Source organism: Mercurialis annua, linkage group LG3 (assembly GCF_937616625.2).
Source record: "Mercurialis annua linkage group LG3, ddMerAnnu1.2, whole genome shotgun sequence".
Classification (NCBI taxonomy): domain Eukaryota; kingdom Viridiplantae; phylum Streptophyta; class Magnoliopsida; order Malpighiales; family Euphorbiaceae; genus Mercurialis; species Mercurialis annua.
Window position 1 is genome coordinate 4141324 of NC_065572.1, and position 22838 is coordinate 4164161.

General features: G+C 29.0%; 3 protein-coding genes and 1 pseudogene across 3 annotated transcripts; 1 reads left to right on the forward strand and 3 right to left on the reverse strand.

The window, feature by feature from the left end:
* Window positions 1–3940: 3940 nt before the first annotated feature.
* On the forward strand, window positions 3941–6519 carry LOC126672156 (uncharacterized). Its single transcript, XM_050366101.1, has 4 exons — window positions 3941–4537; window positions 4624–5197; window positions 5313–5926; window positions 6088–6519. Exons 1-4 carry the CDS (start codon window positions 3941–3943, stop codon window positions 6517–6519), a joined length of 2217 nt encoding a protein of 738 aa, XP_050222058.1.
* A 4666-nt stretch (window positions 6520–11185) lies between these two features.
* LOC126672157 (uncharacterized) lies at window positions 11186–13678 on the reverse strand. The gene is made up of 2 exons (XM_056105175.1): window positions 12906–13678; window positions 11186–12106 (listed from the first exon to the last, which is right to left on the reverse strand). The coding sequence occupies exons 1-2, from the start codon at window positions 13203–13205 to the stop codon at window positions 11264–11266; spliced, it is 1143 nt and encodes a 380-aa protein (XP_055961150.1). The 5' UTR covers window positions 13206–13678; the 3' UTR covers window positions 11186–11263.
* A 596-nt stretch (window positions 13679–14274) lies between these two features.
* Window positions 14275–15862, reverse strand: LOC126672137 (F-box/FBD/LRR-repeat protein At1g13570-like). The gene is made up of 2 exons (XM_056104986.1): window positions 14908–15862; window positions 14275–14826 (listed from the first exon to the last, which is right to left on the reverse strand). The coding sequence occupies exons 1-2, from the start codon at window positions 15679–15681 to the stop codon at window positions 14275–14277; spliced, it is 1326 nt and encodes a 441-aa protein (XP_055960961.1). The 5' UTR covers window positions 15682–15862.
* A 4432-nt stretch (window positions 15863–20294) lies between these two features.
* LOC126672138 (F-box/FBD/LRR-repeat protein At1g13570-like) lies at window positions 20295–22682 on the reverse strand (annotated as a pseudogene).
* Window positions 22683–22838: the final 156 nt, after the last annotated feature.

The following is a 22838-nucleotide window of genomic DNA, read 5'->3' on the forward strand; positions in this document are numbered from 1 at the left end:
TGCTCCTCCTCATGGAGGAGGAGCATTAGCTGTTCCTCCTCCATGGAGGAGGAGCACCTTTTGAATTTTTTTTTAAAAAAAATTATTTATTTTTATAAAATAATTATCGGGTTTTGGTAGTGGATTTATAAATTGAAGGTAATATATTTTTACGGTTTTGTATTTAAAGATTATAAAATTAATTTTGTAAAGAAGAAGGTATTTTTGTACTATTAATAATATTAAAATTTAATTAGAATATAGGTTAAAAAATGAAGGACTATTTTAATTTTTTTTTTAAATGAAAAAAGTTCAATTTAATGCTTTGGGGTACAGTTGAAAACGAAAAACCAAAAAAAGGGTAAAAATGAATTTTTTCCTAGGTCGGGATATAAACGAAAAAATATTACAAGGTGAGGTTTTTTTAAGTAATTAAGTCATTTATTAATGATGAATTTCCATAAACAATTTTCGGCTAAATCCATAATTAGATCCTTTAATTATACGTGTTTTAATTAACTGGTCCATGAATTTTATTTCTTTCTTTCTAGTCCATCAACTAAAAAAACACGTTATTGTAAGTCCCTCGTTGGATGTCTCTCATGAGTGATTTTACACGCTCTAAAGCTAGCGAGTGATAAAGTTTAAACATATTTTAAGTACATGTACAATATATTATTTATTTATCTGATCCCTATTGTAAGAATATATTTTTTTAATAAAATAGTAGTATTTAATTTTATATGTGGAGCAAAAAATAGTAAACAAATTTTTTATATGAATGTATATGTCTTTTGATTTAGAATTTTACACTTATAGATGGTGTGTGCCTAGCCTAATTGGTTAACGCGTCTCCAAGTACATTTGAAGGTTGCGGGTTCAAACCCCGCTTTTGTAACTAACATCTAGTAATACGAGAATATAGTGGTCAGAACTCCATTTATGTCAAAAAAAAAAACTTATAGATTAAGTACGTGAATTTGGACTATTTATAATTATTTTAAAAAAAATCAAAATGAGTCTAAATGAATCACTAATATGAACAATAATTTATTTTTATATTATATTAATTTTAAAATGTTTTTCAATTTAAATATATACTATTCTAGTTCCTTGAATTGCATATGTAAAAAATAAATAAATTAAAAATCATAATTATTTTTAATAATTATTCTTTACTGTCTATTGAATTTTTTTGAATCAAATTAGATAGTCTGAATTCATTTCGAGTTTGAATTCAAATGTAATTATGTTTATTAATTTGTGAAAAAAGGAATTTTTTATTTATTTATTTGTTGTTGTCTGTTTTATGAGATCGATAAATTCTATTATGAAAAAATAAAAAAATAGAAAGAGAAAGTTAGATACAAAAGCGTAACATTAAAATAGTGCATTCTTTATCATACGTGGAAATATGTGATTTTTCTATTAATGAACATATTAAATGAACATCTAAGGAAGAACCTAATTTAAAGATAATTATAGTTCAACGATTAGAAAAAAATAAAATTTAAAATTAAGAACTAATTAATCAAAACATGTATAGTGTAGAGACCTAATTAAATAGATTTAACTCCTATAATTTTCCTAAGTGAAAAATCATTTTTATAATTTTTTATTAGTTAACGGATCATGAAAGCATGCTCTTGACGGATATTCAATGAGGGATTTAAAATAACGTTTTTCCTAGTTGAAGGACTAAAAAGGACAAAATTAAAGTTCAAAGACTGATTAAAGAATTTAATTATGAGCTTAGCCATAATTTTTTTGGGATAATTTCAAAACTATCCTATTTTGGAAAGTAACTATAATTTTTTTTTTAAAAAAAATAGCTAATTTCACTTGAAAAATAATTTTAAAAATAATCTTTTTTTAACTCATGTCTCGATGGAGACAATACTTTATTTTAAAAAAAACCATAAAACACCATAAACATACCATAAAAAAACCGTAAAACTATCATTGGATCGAGACATGTCTTGTTTTTTCTTTTTAACTCATGTCTCGATCGATAAAGTAAAAGGGATATTTTTGCATGTGGACAAAATATAATTTTATAAATGTGCTTACTAAAGATGAAATTTGATTTCAAAAATACAATTTATTTTCTAATTACTTGGGTAAACTTTTATAGCTTTAATTTGGGCTATTTTTATATTATACTTCCTTCTACTTTGAGAAAAATACATATTTACCTAAAATACAAAAATAATATGTTAAAATACATCAGCGCGGAAATCTTACAAAAAATACATCACGAATTTAAACCTTTTATTTTTTTACTCTCCTCACTTTTATAATTATAAATTTACTTCCACTATATAAGCTCATTAATTTCACTAACAACGAGGTTCCTTCCTTTTCTCTCTCAATTTTCTCTCTCTATTTTCTCTCTCTATTTTCTCACAGCTCGTTTTCAAACTCTCTGTTTTGGAAAAATCTTCTCCGATTCTGCAAATTCTTAAATCCAGATCTCTGTAACAACTTCCAGATCTCGAAAAATAGTTCGTTCCTCATAATCTGCTCGAAAAACAGCTCGCTCTTGAAAAAACAGAGATTCTTGAAGGTAATTGACTATATTCGTGAATAAAATTGCTTTTTATATTATCTTCTTTTGATTATACGATTATAAAAATATGATGATATTTGAATTTTAACCTATAAGAAAAATCAATCTGATACTTATATGATATTGTGATGCAAATCTGATAATGTGATCCTCATCTGATAATCTGATACTCATATTGATGTTGTCTGATAATGTAATGTCATATGATTATCATATGAGTATCTGACAGTCTGATTATGACACAATGTGATTCTCAAATGATACTCTTGTGATAATTTGATATACTCATACTCATATGATAATGTGAAAAAAAAAATACTTATATGATATTGTGATGCATATAATCTGATACTCATATGATAATGTGATAGTCATTGATACTATGAGTGTCATATGATAATCAGATAGTCATATTGAAGCTGTGAGTGTCATATGATTATCATATGACTATCTGACAGTCTGATTATCATATGAGTATCTGACAGTCTGATTATCATATGAGTATCTGACAGTCTGATTATCATATGACTATCTGACAGTCTGATTATCATATGACTATCTGAAAAAACTGATTATCATATGAGTATCTGACAAAACTGATTATCATATGAGTATCTGACAGTCTGATTATCATATGAGTATCTGACAGTCTGATTATCATATGAGTATCTGACAAAACTGATTATCATATGACTATCTGACAGTCTGATTATCATATGAGTATCTGACAAAAACTGATTATCATATGAGTATCTGACTATCTATCAGACTGTCAGATACTGTTATGATAATCAGACTATCAGATAGTCATATGATAATCAGATAGTCATATTGAAGCTGAGAGTGTCATATGATTATCATATGAGTATCTGATAGTCTGATTATCATATGATTATCTGACAGTTATCATATGAGTATCTGACTATCTATCAGACTGTCAGATACTGTTATGATAATCAGACTGTCAGATAGTCATATGATAATCAGATAGTCATATTGAAGCTGTGAGTGTCATATGATAATGTCATATGATTATCATATGATAATCTGACAGTCTGATTATCATATGAGTATCTGACAGTCTGATTATCATATGAGTATCTGACAGTCTGATTATCATATGAGTATCTGACAGTCTGATTATCATATGACTATCTGACAGTCTGATTATCATATGACTATCTGAAAAAACTGATTATCATATGAGTATCTGACAGTCTGATTATCAGATGATACAGTATCATCAGATTATCATATGTTATTGTGATACTCTTATGATTATTTAATAATGTGATACACATATGATAATGTATCAACTGATACACATATGATAATATTTCAACTGATAATCATCTGTTTATCATTTTCAGGATGGAATTTATCCAAGTACTAATGCAACATGATGGGCAATGGACTGAAGATGGAAAGTATACTGACTTCAAAATGACAGGAATTTTATTGGAAATGAACTGCACATTCAATAGTTTTATCGAATTAGTATATCAAAGTTTGCAAGTTCAAGATACTGAAACTGAATTAGATATTCAATATCTAATCAGTGATGATTATCCTCCAGTCAAAATAGCAGATGAAAGAAGTCTCAGATTCTATATACAGTTAAAGAAGAGTGAACTTAACTTCACAAGATATCCAATCTGTATCATATTGAATAAATCTGCTTCTTTTTTGGAAACATCATCATCAGAAGCTGCAAACAATTCACTTCTTGTTCATGAAGACAATATAACGCAACTGGATGAACAAAACTCTAAAGAAACAGAAATGTCTTATTCAAATTTGGATATGATTGAATATGCAAACCTTCTCTGCACACTTCAAGAAAATCTTCCAGAAACAGATTTTGATGAAGATCATGTTGCAACCAATCAAGCAAATCAGAAAATAGAAGAAGGAGGTATATTCACAGATAAAGAAACATTAATATCAGAGATGAGCCTATATGGACTAAAAGAACACTTTCAGTTCAAGGTACATTTCAAATATTCTGATTTTGACATTTTATTATCATAACAGTTTCACAAAAAACTGATACTGTATATTATTAATAATTACAGGTCCAAAAATCATGCGCAAGACAGTACCGATTAAAATGCATAGATGACCATTGTGATTGGAAATTTTATGCCTCGAAAATTGGTCATACAAAAATGTTTCGAGTACGTAAGTTCAACAATTATCATACATGTTCTTTGGAGATGAGAATGGGAGACCTGAGGTTTGTCAGCTCAAAAACCATAGCAAAAATAATAAAGTCAAACTTGTTGGATATCAAGACAATTTACACACCTAATGACATAATCAGAGACATGAGAAATGATTGTAGCATTAAATTGGATTACTGGAAAGCTTGGAAATGTCGAGAAATTGCACTAGAGCTTTTAAGAGGGAAACCAGAAAATTCATTTGGTCTACTACCGAGATATCTTCACATGGTGAAGCAAACAAATCCAGGATCAGTTGTAAGCTTACAAAGAAATGTGGATCATACTTTTCTTTATGCATTCATGTCACTTAATGCATCAATAAGTGGATGGAGTCACTGTATGCCTATTATGGTTGTTGATGCTACATTTTTGAAAGGACCATTTGGAGGTTCTCTGTTTTCAGCTTCAACTCTTGATGCAGCAGGTATGATTAATATCATTATCATCACGATATCATCATATTATCATTACAGTATCATTATAATATCATTACAGTATCATCGTAATATCATTATTTTATTTTGCTTCTTATTTTACAGGAAAAATCTTCCCTCTTGCCTTTTCAATAACAGATTCAGAAAATGATGCATCTTGGAATTGGTTTTTTAGACAAATCAAAACTGTTTTTGGTGTAAGGGAAGGAATGTGTATAATTTCAGACAGACATATGAGTATTAAAAATGCAATAGAAAGTGTTTTTGCTGGAGAAGTTCAACATGATATTTGCTTATATCATTTACTAAGTAACGTGAAAAGCAGATTTAAAAAGGATCAGAAGACAATTAAAGACCTGTTCAAAGCAGCAGCAAGAGCTTATACAAAGGAAGAATTCAATACTCATATGGCAGAAATGAGCAACGTAAATCCAGGAGTTACAGCTTATCTCAAAGATGCAGGTTTTGAAAGGTGGGCAGTTTCACATTCTGTGAACAAAAGATACAACATAATGACTTCAAATACTGCTGAGTCATTTAATGCAGCAGTAAATAGAGCACGAAAATTACCAGTTACGATGCTTATGGAATACTTGAGAAATTTGGTTCAAAGGTGGAGCTACAAGAACAGAAATATTGCTAAAGGAACCTTTACAAAATTGTCTTCAAAATATGATGCTGTCCTAAGGCAAAACTATTTAGATTCACTCAAAATAGAGGTACGGATTCATTCTTATCACAGTTAGAAATATTTTCATCTTATCATGCTATTATCAGTTTATTATCATTCTATTATCATATGCTATTATCAGTTTATTATCATTCTATTATCATATGCTATTATCTTTTAATATTTTTGACATTATCACATGTATATCAGGTAGAGCCATCTAATGATGACATATACACTGTTACTGAAAATGGTGATACCTCTACTGTTAACATCAAGGAAAAATCTTGTACATGCAACAGATATCAAGAAGAAATGATCCCATGTAAACATGCTGCTGCTGTATTAAACTACAAACATCAAGACCCAACTGAATATTGCTCAAAGTACTTCACAAATGAAGCAATGCTTGCTACATATGCACAAACTGTATACCCAGTTCCTAAAGAAGAAACATGGGAAGTCACTGCAGAGGTTGAGGATATCATTGTCTTACCTCCTATAGGGAGAACTAAGCCAGGAAGACCAAAAAAGAGAAGAATAAAAGGAGCAGAAGAACAAAAGAATCAAAACAAGTGCAGCAGATGTGGATATTATAGACATAATCGTAAAACTTGTAAAAATATTCCAAAAAACAGATAGAAAACTGTGATTTGAGATTTTCAATAGTACTATTTTTCAATAAATAAAAAAATATCATTCAATATCTGATGGAGTAATATCATGTTATTATCATAATATTATCATTACATTATCATCTTATTATCAACCATATATCATTATGATAAAATATTATCATATGTTTATCATCTAAGTATTAAACATATGATAATCATTAAAATATATAAAATCAGATAATCATAAATTTGATAATAGTAACGTATAATTATCATATGAGTCACAGTAAACCGAACATCTGATAAATGGACAACAGTTTATTATCATTTATGAATGTTATTATCATAATATTATCATTACATTATCATCTTATTATCAACCATATACAAATATTATAAAATATTATCATATGTTAATCATTAAAATATATAAAAATCATCTAAATATTAAACATACAATTATCATATGAGTCACAGTAAACCAAACATCTGATAATGAACAAACAGTTTATCATCATTTATGTATCACAAACTTATCATCTCATTATCATAAAACTGATCAAACAATTGTCATTACATCATAATAAAAGTCATTAACAGTAAAAAAAATCTACACAACCATTTTTTTTTACAGAATAACAAAATGAAACACCTAAACCAAAAACTAAAACATTAACATTCATTTGATATATATCCACTCTTGATCTTCCACCTTCCATAAATGTACAGATTTGCTGCATATCGCTCACGAACAACACTACAACTGATTTGTCTCGGAATAGCCTTCCCTTCTATCAAGTATTCAGCAAAAGCTGCAACGTAAACGCCACAATCTCTGCATTGTGGTATAATAATTATGAAACTATCTCATTAAATCACTATTTCAAAAAATATAAAAAAGACCAAAAGATAGAGACTTACGCATCCTCTTGAACAGGAAGGTTGTTAACATAAGCTACAACGAATGGATCAGTGTTTTTCTTGCCCATATAATAAACAGATTTGAAGTCGATGTCCCTTCGATCATAAAATCCAACAGTATCCAATAGAAATGGGATCAATGTTGCATATGCATTCATAGCAATAGCAGTATGCTTGTCATAGAGCTCACTCCTGCGAGAGTTGTAGATAAAAAAAGTCCTATATTCAAAACTGAGCTTAGCAAGAATCCAATGATCCTGATTTTCACCATCAACTTTAAGATGAACTGGGAACAGTACATTCTTCACATCTCCCCAAGCCCTCTTATAAACACCATCTTCACCAACAATGATATTATACAATTCAGAGAACTGCGGTATTTCAGTCACACTGCCAACCTCCTTATAGATTAAATACCCATTCTGCACATACTGGTCAAAGAAATTTGCACATTTACTGTAACCATTGTTCAGAAACAAACACTTCTTCCTCAAATATGCAAACAGGCAGTCAATATGCTGAAAATAAAATAATAAAACAAACCAAAAGTAAGAAGACATAATAGAAGTATCATAAAAACATTTATGATCATAAAAACACATATTATCATAATGTTATAATTAGATTATCATAATGTTATCAGAAAACATTATCTCATTATTTTATCCACTGTTTTCATCACCAGTGATTATCATAATGTTATCAATCTATATTATTATATTGTTATCCAAATAATGATACACTTACACTTGAATCCAAATAAGCTCCAGGTGTATGAAGCTTGAAAAAGAAATCTTTCACACGAATTTCCTCTCCGCCAAGCCTTATAACTGGTTTTAAAATTTTATAGTTTGGATAATAAATTTCATGGCTACAAAAATTCAAAAAAATTGTGTTAACTACAACAAGATAAAAAAAATATACATATTAAAATAAGAAAATGACAGAAAGCTTACTGTTCTGTTTTCCTCTTGTATGTGCCAACACAAATCCAATCATTAAATTCAGAAAGCCATGCTTGATTACACATATCAGACACACTTTCTAGGAGCAACGGATTGCGATTTACAAACACCAAACCAACTGATTTAACCTTTTCAGGTTTGTCTAAGTTTCGAACTTTTTCCAGTAAAGCAAAAGATGGAATTGCCCAACTTTTTACATTTGTCAACGTTGTCTCCTTTTTCAAATTTTCACTAGCTTTCCTTGTGGGAAGCTGTTACAATACGAAAACAAAACATTGCATTATCATTACAATATCAAAAAATATTACATCTAATTAAAAATAAAATAAATTTAAAAACATTACTTTCAATCTCCTTCTTGGAGGAGCAGTAACTGTTTTAACTGGTATATCTTGTTCAGCAATGACATTCTCTTCTTTTATAACTGTTTTTTTAGGAACCTTATTTCATAAAACAGAAGGTTCAGTTAACTTATCTTGCATAAATAATTGAAAAATAAACAAAACCTAAATTTAATAAATACCTCATTCGAAATCCAGGTAGACAAAGATGCCACAATAGAAGATACTTGTAGCTCACAAGCAGCAAGACCATCCATCTCAGTATCAGAATTATCATCCACTTTCTTCTCTAAAGTTGTCTTTGCAACATCTAAATCTGATTGCTCAACAGGAGGTGTCATAAACTCATCACTACAGACTTCACCAAGCATCTCAAGTTCAACTTCAATTTGTTTGTGCATATCAGTTTTTTCACCAGCAGCACTACAAACATTCTGTTACATAAAAAATAATCAAAAATATTTCATATTATCATAATAGTATCATATAGTATCATATAATTATCATGACACACTCAATGTATAAAAAAATTACATTATCATAACAGTATCAAAACATATTATCATAGAATTATCATTATCATAACAGTATCACATAAATGTAAAAAATAAGACATTATCATGTAATTATCATTATCATAACAGTATCACATAAATGTAAAAAATCAGCTCATATAAACACCATATTATCAATACAGTATCAATTAAAAAATAATAAAATTATATTATCATAACAGTATAAAAATAATACATTATCATTACAGTATCATGTAATTAACTTACAAGTAGCCATACAACTCAAAAAATAAAAAAAAGAACAGTATCATTACATTATCATAAAAAAAGAAGAGAGCAAAAAATTAACAAACTTGTATGCTTATACCTCCAAGTCATATTCCTTTTCTTTTAAACTCAATTGTTCCTTGTCTGGAACACCATCAGTACAAATAGACTGCTCAGTAGCAACGGAATCCAGAGCTTCGTTAATATTCTTATCCTGCACCATCAGCTCAACAGCAGTAACATTCTCAGCCTGCTCCAACGGCTCAACGAAATTGACATTGTCGACCTGCTCCAACGGCTCAACGGAATTAAAATTCTCAGCCTGATTAATATCATCAGCTACATTTACATTCTCAGCATCCCCAATTACATCCCTTTTTTGAACTAAATCAGCATCCTCAATTTCTTCTGTTATGTCAGGTAACTCAGCCTCCTTAACTACATCAAATTTATTAGTACACTGACTAGGATTGCTATCAAAAAAAGCATCCACATCAAAATTCCTCTCTGAATCATCAGCAATAGAATCAACTTCTGCCACAGCTTCTCCCACATCTTCAGCCACATCTTCTACACCACAATCATCAATTTCAGGATTATCATTGGACAAGGATTTCACTTCCTCAACATTTACCTCAGCATCAATCTAATAGCAGAAAAAGATTAATTAGTAAAATGTACAGTTAATTATAAAGAAATCAACAACAATAAAAAAAATACCTTTCCTCCAACTGATTCAGAAACAGGTACAACATTTTCATTATTTAAAATCGCAGCACTCTCCTTAAAGACCTTATGACTCACATCATCATCACTCACAGTTTCCTCCGATGAGCCACTGTTATTCTCATTAACAGTCTGCAAAAACGAAAATTAATCAAATTAATAATTAGAATAATGCATATTATTAAAATATATATAAAAATATTTACCTCAGAATCACCGTCAGAAGAATATATCAGTTCTTCTACAGTATCAGCCTATATTAAACAATGATTATATCATTATAAAATAAAGAGATTATCATAAAAGTATCATCATATTCTCATTAATTAAAAACATTATCATGAACATATAAGCCATTAACAAAACAGCAAAACACAACTCATGAAAAAGCATAAAAATAACAGTACAATTAAGTATTATCATAGAGGTATCATTGCAATGCTAACAATAAATATGTAATATTAAAACAGTAACAGTTTTATGCAAAAATGTTATCATACAGTTATCATTCAATTATCATACAATTATCATATTATCAGATGAGCATCACATTATCAGATGAGCATCAAAATATCATATAAGTATCAGTATTTTCACATTATCATACAGTTATCATAATATACTATTATCGTAATGTTATTATAAAAACACATACCTTTCCAGATTTGTCATCAAAAATATCACTCAATTGATTTTCTTCAAAACTAACCACAGAAGCACAAATGCGCTTTCGAACGTCACACTCCACATCAGAATAATCAGCCTTGTTATCAAAAATTAGTGCTTTCAATTCATGGACAAATTTAATACAAGCAGACCTTGCCACTTCCAATATTTTATCTTCAGAATCAGAAGCAGAAGTTCTTGCTCGCTTCACAACTTGACCTTGATAATTTAGTCCAGTAACAATAAGTTGACTTGACTCAAACTCATTTGCTACAATATTTGAAAGCACTGAGACCTATAAAAAATAAAAAATAATTAGCTCACAAATAACACACAAATCAATAAAAGAAAAAAAAGTTAAATAAGAATCATAATACCTTTTCGGTTCCATCATCAAAAACCTGAAAATCAAAGTTCTGCATTTTCTTAATATCCTTCGGACTCCAACGCAGTAATCGAGGATAAACAGCAGCATTGCTCAAAGTACACAAATACTCAGGCACAGAAACCAATGTTTCATAAAACCAAAACTGAATAGCATGCGGAAAACCATACAAACGATAGAAAGCAGATTGACTTGATGCATTATGTTTAGTCCACAGCTTGTTCTTAGTAGACTGAACAAATAACTGGAATGAATATTTTCCCCATGGAAAATCATCATAATCAGGGCAGTCAAGCAAGTGAATGAACCGATCGTCAACCAAAGTAGTTCCAAGATGACCCAATAAAAAACACTGAACCATGTAAAGCTTTGCAAACTTTACAGCATCTTCATCATTCTCCCACACAGCCTCTTTAAATTTCGCTTCAATAACCTGACGGGTAATCTTGCTCACATCACCAAAATATTTATTAAAAAAATTATTGTCCTTAAAATGACCAGAAAACCTTGACTCATCACCAACACAAACAAGTCCACTAACAAGACCAAACTCATATAGACTGAATCGCATATTCTGCGAACCGTAATGAAACCAAAGCTCTGACAAATTGCTGTGATGAACTTCCCTTAAAAGTATGGCATGTATGAGTCTAAGACTCAGTACATCCTTGTCAAGTTCTAGAAAGACACCAAACCTACTGTTCTTGAACGTTGCTAACTGATCTTCACTAAGCTTCGATTTAATATGTTTCAGCACTGCATTCTGTGAAGCATTTCCAACTTTACCGACAAATCGATCCTTTGGACCAAGTAACAAATCAAATGTCTGCAATAAACACAAATACAAAGAGTATTATAAATGGTATCATAATGTTATTAGTTATACAAAAATATTATTATAAAAAAACATCATTATCATCATGGTATCATACTGTCATAAAATTGTCATCAGTTATACAAAGAGTATTTAAAAACATCATAAGAGTATCAACAGAAAACAAATATTTTATATTATCATCATATTATCAAACAACTGAACACATACAAGTTGCACAACATTATCACAAAAAATGACATATTATCATAATATTATCGGTATACACATTTATACTAATATAACGCTATCATCATGTTATCATCAACTTATCATCATGTTATCATCAACTTATCATCATGTTATAATCATATTATCATTCGATTATCAGTACACTTACCATCATGGTATCATACTGTCATAAAATTGTCATCAGTTATACAAAAACTATTAAAAACATCATAAGAGTATCAACATAAAAGCAATATTTTATATTATCATCATATTATCAAATAACTGAACACATACAACTACCAGAAAAAACAACACTCTCAAAATGACATACTATTATCATAAGAGTATCAACAGAAACAAATATTTTATATTATCATCATATTACCAAACAACTGAACACATACAAGTTGCACAATATTATCACAAAAAAGCATATTATCATAATATTATCAGTATACACATTTATACTAACATAACGCTATCATCATGTTATCATCAACTTGTCATCATGTTATAATCATATTATCATTCGATTATCAGTACAATACGAAAAAAACACAATTAATCAAAAAAATACCTGAAATGAATCATTCTTATCCAAATTATCAGTACCAAGCCTTTTCCTCTTAATATCTCTTTTAGGTACCACAAAATTTGCTTTCCTTTTTCCAGCAACAGACTTCTGCACAGATTTTGATTTCTTTATTGCTTTCTTCTCTATTTTAGGAGCAACAGGTTTACTACCAATAGTCTTTTTCCTCAAACTCATACGGACCGGAGAATCAGAAGCTTCCTCCATTTCTTTAGGAGCAATGTCAGGATTCTTCAATTGAACCAAGAATTCCGATAATGTTTGATCAAAATCAGTATCAGACATAATGTATAATAAAAACTGGAGATAAAAAGTATAAAAAAACAAAATCAGTGATAAGAACTAACAAAATATCAAATAATTGTACATGCATTAACAGATTCACAAATTTTTAATACAAAATCATTTGCAATTCATATTGTAAGATAAAAAAAACTATTAAAATCATAAAAAAAAACACAATCCTAGATCTAACACAACAAAAAATAAGATATAACAAAAGCATAACCGTTAAAAATAAAAAAAATTAGAGAAATCACTCACCGATGAACAATGCAGATGATAGAGCAGTAACAATGGAAGATACAACAATCAAAAAACGATACAGTGAAGAGCAAATAAATCAGAAAACACGAAGAGTGAAATAGAACGAGAACGAGAGAGAATAGAAGAGAAGAGAAAAGAGGGAAACAGGAAATAATGAGCAATAACTGCCCTAAGAGTATAAAAGAAAACTTTTAAATAAAACGGCGTAAAAAAACAATGAAACAGCGCAAATATAATTAAAAATGACACGTGGGAGTAAATACACAAATAACAATAAAAGAGGAAGTATTTTTTATATCTTTTAATAAGGGAGGTAATCTATATAAATATTTTCAAAATTGGAGTGTATTCCCTAATTTTCTCTTCTACTTTCCATATGATATAAAGATAATGGGTAATTTTGTATCGATCGAATTATCAATCGGATTAATATCCTCATGAATTTATCAAATATAATGTATGATGTTCAGTCGATCTACAGTCTTCAATATAAAATGAAGAGTACAGAGTAACTGTAAATCGATTGAACAATTAATTCGTTTATATATTAAATATGTTATAGGATATATATATGAATAACACCGATCATGTTCAATAAACTTGAAAAGATCGCGTCCTTTTCAGTTAAATAAATTTTAAAATCCTAAAAAATAAAATCAAACTCCCGGATTGAACCGATAGAAAATAGAATTAAGTTTAAATGGCAGCTAACTAATCACTATCAGAGAAGAGTAAGAACTATTTGAGTTGCCATCGGACTCTGACGATTCGCCACCGATTGAATCATAGTTTTGGTCTTTCATAGTTTTCAATGGTATCCTGCTATGAACTTTAATTCTGTGGAATCGGGACACGAAAGTGACAACGTTGATTTTATTTCATCCTGATCAAAATCAGGATTCTTCATGCACTCAACAGTCAGCTCCTTGAGCAGAGGTGAATTAGCCAGCAGAAATTGGACAAACTTCATCTCATTATATTTTCCGCAGAATGACCTTACGATTACCTTCTGCAATCGGTTAAACGACAAGGAAGAATGGTTTTGGTCTTCCCAAAATTTAAAAACTTTTCCAGGTTCATCTCCAGACATGTAAATGTACCCGAACCTATACGCCTGCACAAGAAAATGGAGATCATCAACAAGTTTTAGACCAAGATTCTGACTTACAACATCAAGTTTTTCCAATTTGATACTCACAGTTATATCAAGTGTTTCCAAGTTTAAGGCGCTTTCCATCAAAGCAAGGAGACATGAGATTTCGAAGACCTTGTCAAAATAAAATGAAGATAGTTCAAGAGTCTTGAGATGATTGTAAGTAGTTGGAACTTGAGGGACTGTATTTTCCCATCCACCAAATAACTGAAACCAGCAAAATCAGTTCACACTATTTTCTAACAACATCTGCCCAAACAAAATGTACAAAGTTGTCTTTTACCTCGCAAAATCCGCATCCCACATAAAGCTTCTTGAAGGTGGAAAACCACGGAACTGTGGATCAAACTTAAAATTCTCAGAGTCCAACTGCCATAAAGACAATACCTCAAGAAGAGGAGTCCTGAAAGGAATAGATTTGAATCTTCCAGAAAACAAAAAGTACTTGAGACTCGGGACATTGATATGAAGATGGCCGGAATAATCCAACTGTATTACTGTCAATTGTTCAAGCTGCAGACAGCTAGCAATAAGCTTTGTAAACACAGCGCTTGTTATGTAAACACTGGTTAACTCAAGGCTAACAAGATTACCAAATCCTCTGAACGAAATTGGTAGTCGTTTAAACTTGAAATGATCGAGATCCAACTTTCTCAGCTGTTGACAAGAAAACAAATCAGATGGAACTTCTCTGCAGGGACCGAGTGGGATTCGGAGCGTCAATTCCTGAATAGACTTTTGTGATAGCCTACATATCCACATCTTCAGGTTGAAAGGGTCTGCTCGCGTCAAAGATACAGAAAATTTATCTATTTTCCCTTGATGTCGAGTAAGAATATAACCGATATTGCCCTCCATAGTTTTTTGACGTCGTTTGTCGTAAAGGCCGTCATCGATCAATATAATTTGAGGCACCGTGTACCACTGTTCCTTCCTATTCTTTGACAGGGTACTGGTCCTCACAACATCATTGAATGGTAAACATGCCAGGATCTGATCTATCACATTGCCCGGAAGGTCACTGATTCTGTCAGAATCAGAACCAACACAAATCCCCTCCATAATAGTTTTAAGGATCTAAATCAATGCCTGCAACCGGAAAACCAAATCTTAAATAAACCAACTTATCAAATTTTGCAAGAACTCCCCTAAAGCATCAACTTTTCAGCAAAACAAAATCTAGAATACTTTCCTAAAAAATAACTATCGAAAAGACGAGCTTTTATAATCAGTGGCGGACCTAGAAAATTTATATAACATAGACAAGATTTTACAGAACATTTATAAGACAGGCAAAATCGTAAAATATAAATTAAGGTTGGCATACTATAAATTTGAAGTTGGCGAAACTATATTATTCAATTATATAGTAATATTTCTTTAGAAGATTCAAAATTGTAAAGTTGTTATACGCTTTTCCTAGGTCCGCTGCTCGTTGTAACAAAATCAAGGGGATACAAAAAAGTACCTGCACGATTATCTTTTGAAGGAGAAAAAAAGGCTGGTTTATGTAACAAAACCACTGGTTTTCCACACCTTTTATAAAGATTTGAAGTAAGGCGAAATAATGAAGCTGACTTGAATGGCAAGGTTGCCTAATATTTGGTGATTACAAATTGTAAAAATATTTCAAATTTGAGTGGATATAATTAAGGAAGGATGATCATTCAAGAAAGGGTAGCGATTTCCGCACTCCACAATTGATGATTGCACTCCATATTTTTTTAAATTAGACAATACTACCCTTTATTCTTATTTATCTTCTATCTTATGTGGACTCGCCTAACTGCCTAAGGCGGTAAGACCTAAGTTGTTTGAATATTTTGCCAAAATATATAATAACTTGCTGTATTATCATTAAATTTTACTTTTAATATTTGTACTTTTATTTTAAAGTAACAGCCTATGTCTTAATTTTGAGAAAGTATAAGTGTTTTTGTTATAAAAAAAATGTTTGATTTCACTTTAGACTAAAAATATTCTAAATTATTATCTATAATTTAATATTATTATATTTAGTTTCTTAAATTTTATTTTTAATCAGTTAGATTTTTCATATTAAATTTGTTAAAGAAAACCCAAATAAATTTATTAAAAAAGTTTAAAATTTTGAATAGTTTTTTATTTATTTGTTGTATATTATATAAATTATGGATTTATGAATATTAAACTTTCAATAATTATGTAATTATATATATATGTTAAATATGCAAAATTTATGTTAATTATTTTCATCTTTAGATCAAACAGAACTTGTCCAACTATAATTATAAAAAAAAATTAAAATTTTATAAATTCATAATTTTGTTATGTAATCAGCATAAATTATCAATTTTTTTAATAGTATTATAATTTTTATTCTTCATTCACTTTAATTATAAATATCTATTTATAAAATAAATAAGGTAATTATTTCATATGAATATGTTTTCCAATGAAAACAATTGTGCAATACTAAAATTGTATTTACGTTTTACCAACATATAAGTGCAAAGTTGTAATTTTTGAAAAAAATAGAAGTGCAGGATTGGAAATTAAAATTGAGTGATAATATGAGATAAATATATTTTTTTCAATTATTTTTTGTTAGTTAAATTCACGGAATATCTAAACAATTTTATTTTTTCAAAAATAGGTTTTAATTTCAGTAATAATAAACTAAAGAATACATTGTTTTAGTTTTGTTAATTTCGTGCTGCTTGAATTTTAATTTTACTTAGATTTAAATTTTCTGAACATAATTAAGAGATTTTACCATTATAAATAAAAAAATTGTGATATTAATTACGAGTAAAATATGATAATAATGAAGTTGCCGAAAAACTTTTGATTAAAGTATGAAAATAATAATAATAAAGCTATATGGTGCTTATGGGATTACATATTTAGTTAGAGAAGCAAAAGTAAAATGTTTATCAGTATTGAAGGTTTGATCGGGAAATTGGTGAAGTATTATATTAAAGAAGAGAGGGAAAAGGAAAAGGAAAAGGATATTATTGTCCACTTGAAAAGAATTGGAGTGCAGAAATCAAAATGTGGAGTGTAAAAATCCCCACCCTTCAAGAAATTCTCAACAAATAACTATAAGGAAGTTGCCTAATTCCAGAACTCTTGCCACTAATAGTTTAACCACATTTCCTTCTAAAACCAAACTGAATTTAGCTTATTTTGTTTTTTGTTGTTTTACAGAATTGGAGTTTTTTTACTGTGGGAAAAAAAATACACAATTTTTTTTTAATTTTACACTAATGTATGTATATTTAGAAAAAGACTGAGTTTGTCTCTCTATCATTTTCACTCTCTATTTCATATTTCATCAATTATAATTATTTTTTAAGCTAAATTAATAATGTTTTTTTTCCTTTTTAATATAAAAAAGTAAAATAAAATAATGAAAAAATTAATTAATTAATATTTATGAAAAAATAAAAGAAAGAGTCAGATATAATTTATAGTATATTTTAAATTTAAAAATACTATTATTTTTTATTAAAATTATCTGTCACAAATATATATTTTAATATTTAGATAGTAATCACTAATGAAATTTAGAAATTAAATTAAAATTAAAATTATTAATAAATATATATTTTACATATAACATAAAAATCAATTATTATACTATACATTAAAATGAAACAAAAACGACATAAGATATAAACGACAGAAACAATAGGGCAAAACACATCTGATTGAAGTATAAAACGGTTGGTCAAAGAAAAAAAATTATATAGCAACACAAAACGACAATAGTAAGTAGAGCTGTACAGAAAAAATTCAAACCAACCAAATCAAACAATTTCAACCAATCCAAACCAAATATTACGGTTTAAAAAATTGTTGGTTTGACTTTGGTTTGGAAAATAAAAAATAGTAATTACTGGTTTGATTTGCGGTTTCAAAAATTATAAAGCAACATAAACCAAATCAAACCACTATATACATATACATACATACATATATATTCTTATTAAAATTATAAATAGTATAACTTAAAAATAAAATTCCGGTCACCTTTTTTTAAATTGTACTTGATAAAATAATATATTTAAATATTATCTGATAAAATAACTATAATTATTTATAATTTTAATATTGTATATTATCGACCAATAAATGTTATATTTCTATAATATTGAGCTATCATATTAATAAAATATAAAAATTTATAATATAAAATATTTTTCTCATTTGTTAGTCATTATTATAATTTATTATATAAATATAATATTTATTTTTATGATGAATAAATAATTTTAAATTATTAAATTTTTATTTTAGATAATAAATAAATAATTGTTTGATGATGGTTTGAGTTGGTTTTAAAGAAAAAATTATCAAATTAAATCAAACCAATTTTGCTGGTTTATAATCTGTATGATTTGATTTTGCTTTGAAAATTTGTTAAATCAGTATAATTCGGTTGGACTAAATATCAATGATAAACCGGTCAAAACAACCCATGTACACCCCTAATAGCAAGTATGGTATTTCCAATAAAGTCAAAATAAGATGAAAAACTAACTCTGAAGCCCTAAATTGCCCTTATAGCTGTTTATAAGGATATATTAGTCAAAATCGCTATAACTTCATTTTAGCAGGAGGTGAAATAAGGTGAATTTTTAAAATGATAAGTTTTATAATTTTCTCTTTGATATTAGTATTTATATTTATTTTTTTAACAAAAATAGAATGTTAGCTTTAATTTTTTGTTGTTTATCTGTGAGATGGCTCTCCTTTTCTTTTCATCTAACTTCAGCATTATTCATCATATCTGCATTTTTATATTATTTTTTACTGTTTTTTTCAATTTTAAAAATTGTAAATGAGAAAAATATCATTGCCAAACAAAAGAAATTTAAATAAAATGTATTTATCACATCCTTTGCAGACACAATCAATAATATTTCACATATAATTACATGTGTGAAAATTTTAAATAATTAAATTATATCATTGTTTGTATTTTAATAATATGGTAAAATAAAATTGGCTCTATTTACTAATAAATGGTGGATATAATTTATACAAATAATTCTTTATTAAATGTGATTTTTTTTATAAAATCATGTTTACATCGACAATCAAACAAACTAAATAACATGTAAACAATAAATTTAATAAAAAAGACAATTAATATGCAATAGTTTAAAGAGAAAACCAAAGATATTTTTCATTTAAAATAATCAAAATAAATTGTGCATAATATTAAAAGTTTCACGATAAATATTTTTCTAAATTTTTCATACTACACTTTCCATAATTGTATTTATTTATCTAATATGAGCATTTAAAATTTGATATTTATTTTAAAATATTAGTCTATAGATGCCATTCCCATCTCCACCAAATCATTTCCACAAGTTACAATTTAAATAACTAACTTATTGTTTTTCCTACAGTCATGAATTTCAAAAATAAGAATAATAAATAGTGGTGGATAATATTGATAAAACTGCCATCATATGTTATAAACTTTTGTTCAATAATTATTTTTGCAATAAATTGTAAAAGATTTTCATAATATTTTTATAAAGAAAATAGCATACTAAACTTAAATAATATAAATAAAATTATTATTAAATTTATAATAACAAAATAAATTATAATATTCCGCTACATCGCGCGGATATTATATAATTTAAAATTTATCATTTAATATAGCATCATGCGAGTTAAAAGCACAAAATATAGCAAAATATAATAGAGGTGGTAAAAAAATTTGAGATCAAACATCTTGACATATCTATTTCTCACCTCTAAAATAGAATTAAGTTTAAATGCTAGCTAGTTTCAAAAAAAAAAAAAGTTTAAATGCTAGCTAGCTAATCACTATCAGAAGAATCTGATGATTCACTGCTCCAATCACAATTACCTCCCTTAATGAACTTCAGTTCTGCAGAGTCGGGACATAAAAGTGACAACACTGATTTAATTTCATCCTCATCAAAATTAGGATTCTCCATGCACTCAATAGTCAGCTCATTGAGCACAGGTGCAATAGCCAGCAGAAATTGGACAAACTTCATCTCATGATCCTTACCGTGGAATGACCTTACTGCTACCTTCTGCAACCGGTTCAACGACACCGAAGAATGGTTTTGGTCTTCCCAAAATTTCAAAACCGTTTCAGGTACAGCTCCACCTTTGCAGTTGCACGCCTGCACAACAGAATGAGATCATCAACTTATAGATGACGATTCCGAAAAATTAAGCAGCGCGGACACTTTATTCAATCAACATTTCCTGATTCAGAAACTTGCCTTTACGGATACAAAACCTTACTATAACACCTTTTCGCATTATATGTGTCCCAGTATCACATTTTCCCGTATCCGTGCACTAGATAGCAGACAAACAAGCTATATATAAAAGAATTAGAATTGTCATCTCCAACTTAATACTCACGGTTAGATCAAGAATTTCTAAGTTTGAGGAGCTCTCCATCAAAGAGATGAGACATGAGATATCGTCTAACTTTTCGAAACAAAATGCAATTAGTCGAAGCGTCTTGAGATGATTGTAAGAAGTTGAAACTTCAGCGAATGTATCCCTTGCAGCCAAGAACTAAAAGCAAAAGTAGAAAACTAACAAAGTTAGTGCCCGCAATTTTCTACAAACATGTGCCCATATAAAAATTAAAAAGTTGTCTTACCTTCTGAAATTGGCATCGCAAGTAAAGCTCCTTAATTGAAGGTGGTAAACCAGGGAATCTGAATCTTACATCAAACTGGTTATTCTCAAGTTTCTTACTGTCAATTGTTCAAGCAGAGGGCAGCTAGCAATAAGCTTTTCAAATATAGCAGTTTTTATCTTGACTTCGTCCAACTGAAGGCTAATAAGATTCTGAAATCCTTTGAATGAATGTGCAGGTTTAACGTCAAAATAGCGGAGATTCAACTTTCGCAGCTGCTGACAAGAAAACAAACCACATGGGACTTCAATGCGGAGACCCCACCGGATTAGCAGCGTTAATTCCTGAATAGACTTCTGCGATAGCCTACATATCCACATCTTCAGGTCGAAAGGGTCTTGTACTTGGTCCAAAGATAGAGAAAATTTATCTATTTCCCCTTGATGTCGAGTAAGAATATAACCGATAATGCCCTCCATAGATCTTTGATATTGTGAGGGGAAAAGGTTGTTATCTACTATAATTTGAGGCACCGTGTACCACTGTTTCTTCCACTTCTTTGACAGGGTACTGGTCCTCACAGCTTCTTTAAATGGTAAACATGCCAGAATGCGATCTATCACATCGCCAGGGAGGTCACTTATTATGTCAGAATAAGAACGAACACAAATCCCCATCTATTCCAAACCTGCAATCGAAAAACCAAACCAATTTATCAAATTTCGCAAGAAGTGGCCTAAAACGTCAAGAAGATAGATGGCGATCATCCCCGGTGGACGAACGACAACAATTCATCATTCTCAGTACTCAGTCCTTTCGGTAAACCACTCACACACTTGTGAGAATGTGTTTAATATGCAATATCAATATCACATCATAATACTTTTCTAGTGATTAGCTAGCTAGCATCAACTTTTCAGCAACACAGAATCTATAAACTACTTTCCCAAAGAATAACTATCGAAAAGACGAGCTTATAATCAGCGGCGGACGTAGAAAATTTATATAAAGTGGGCAAGATTGTATGGGAAAAATTGCAAAATATAAAATTTAAATTGAGCATTCTATAAATTTTAAGTTGGCAAAACTATATCATTCAATTCTATACTGATACTCATTTTTAAAAGATTCAAAATTGTATAGTTGCCCACTCCAAATTTGAATTTAGAGTCGTTAAATTCTAAACCTTAAACCCTAGACCTATAACTCTAAGACAGCAAGTAGGCATCTAATTTAACACTCAATATTGGAAATCTAGAACAAAATTGAAACAAAATGAAGGGTATAAAAAAAGTACCTGAACGATAATCTTCAGAAGGAAAAAAATGGCGGCTTTATGTAACAAAACCACTGGTTTTGAAATGAGGCAAAATTGAAGCTTGACGTGAATGGTAAGTGTTTCAAATTAAGTAGGGGCCTCATTTTCAAACTTAATTTAGGGCCTTTTTAGTTTTTAAAATTTTAAATTATTATATTTGAAATTTTTTTACATTTTTAAATTTATTTTTTAGACAAGTTTTTCAATATATTTTTTTTTATTATTTTTAGTTTTTTGGTTTATTATATTTATGCATTTATTATTTAT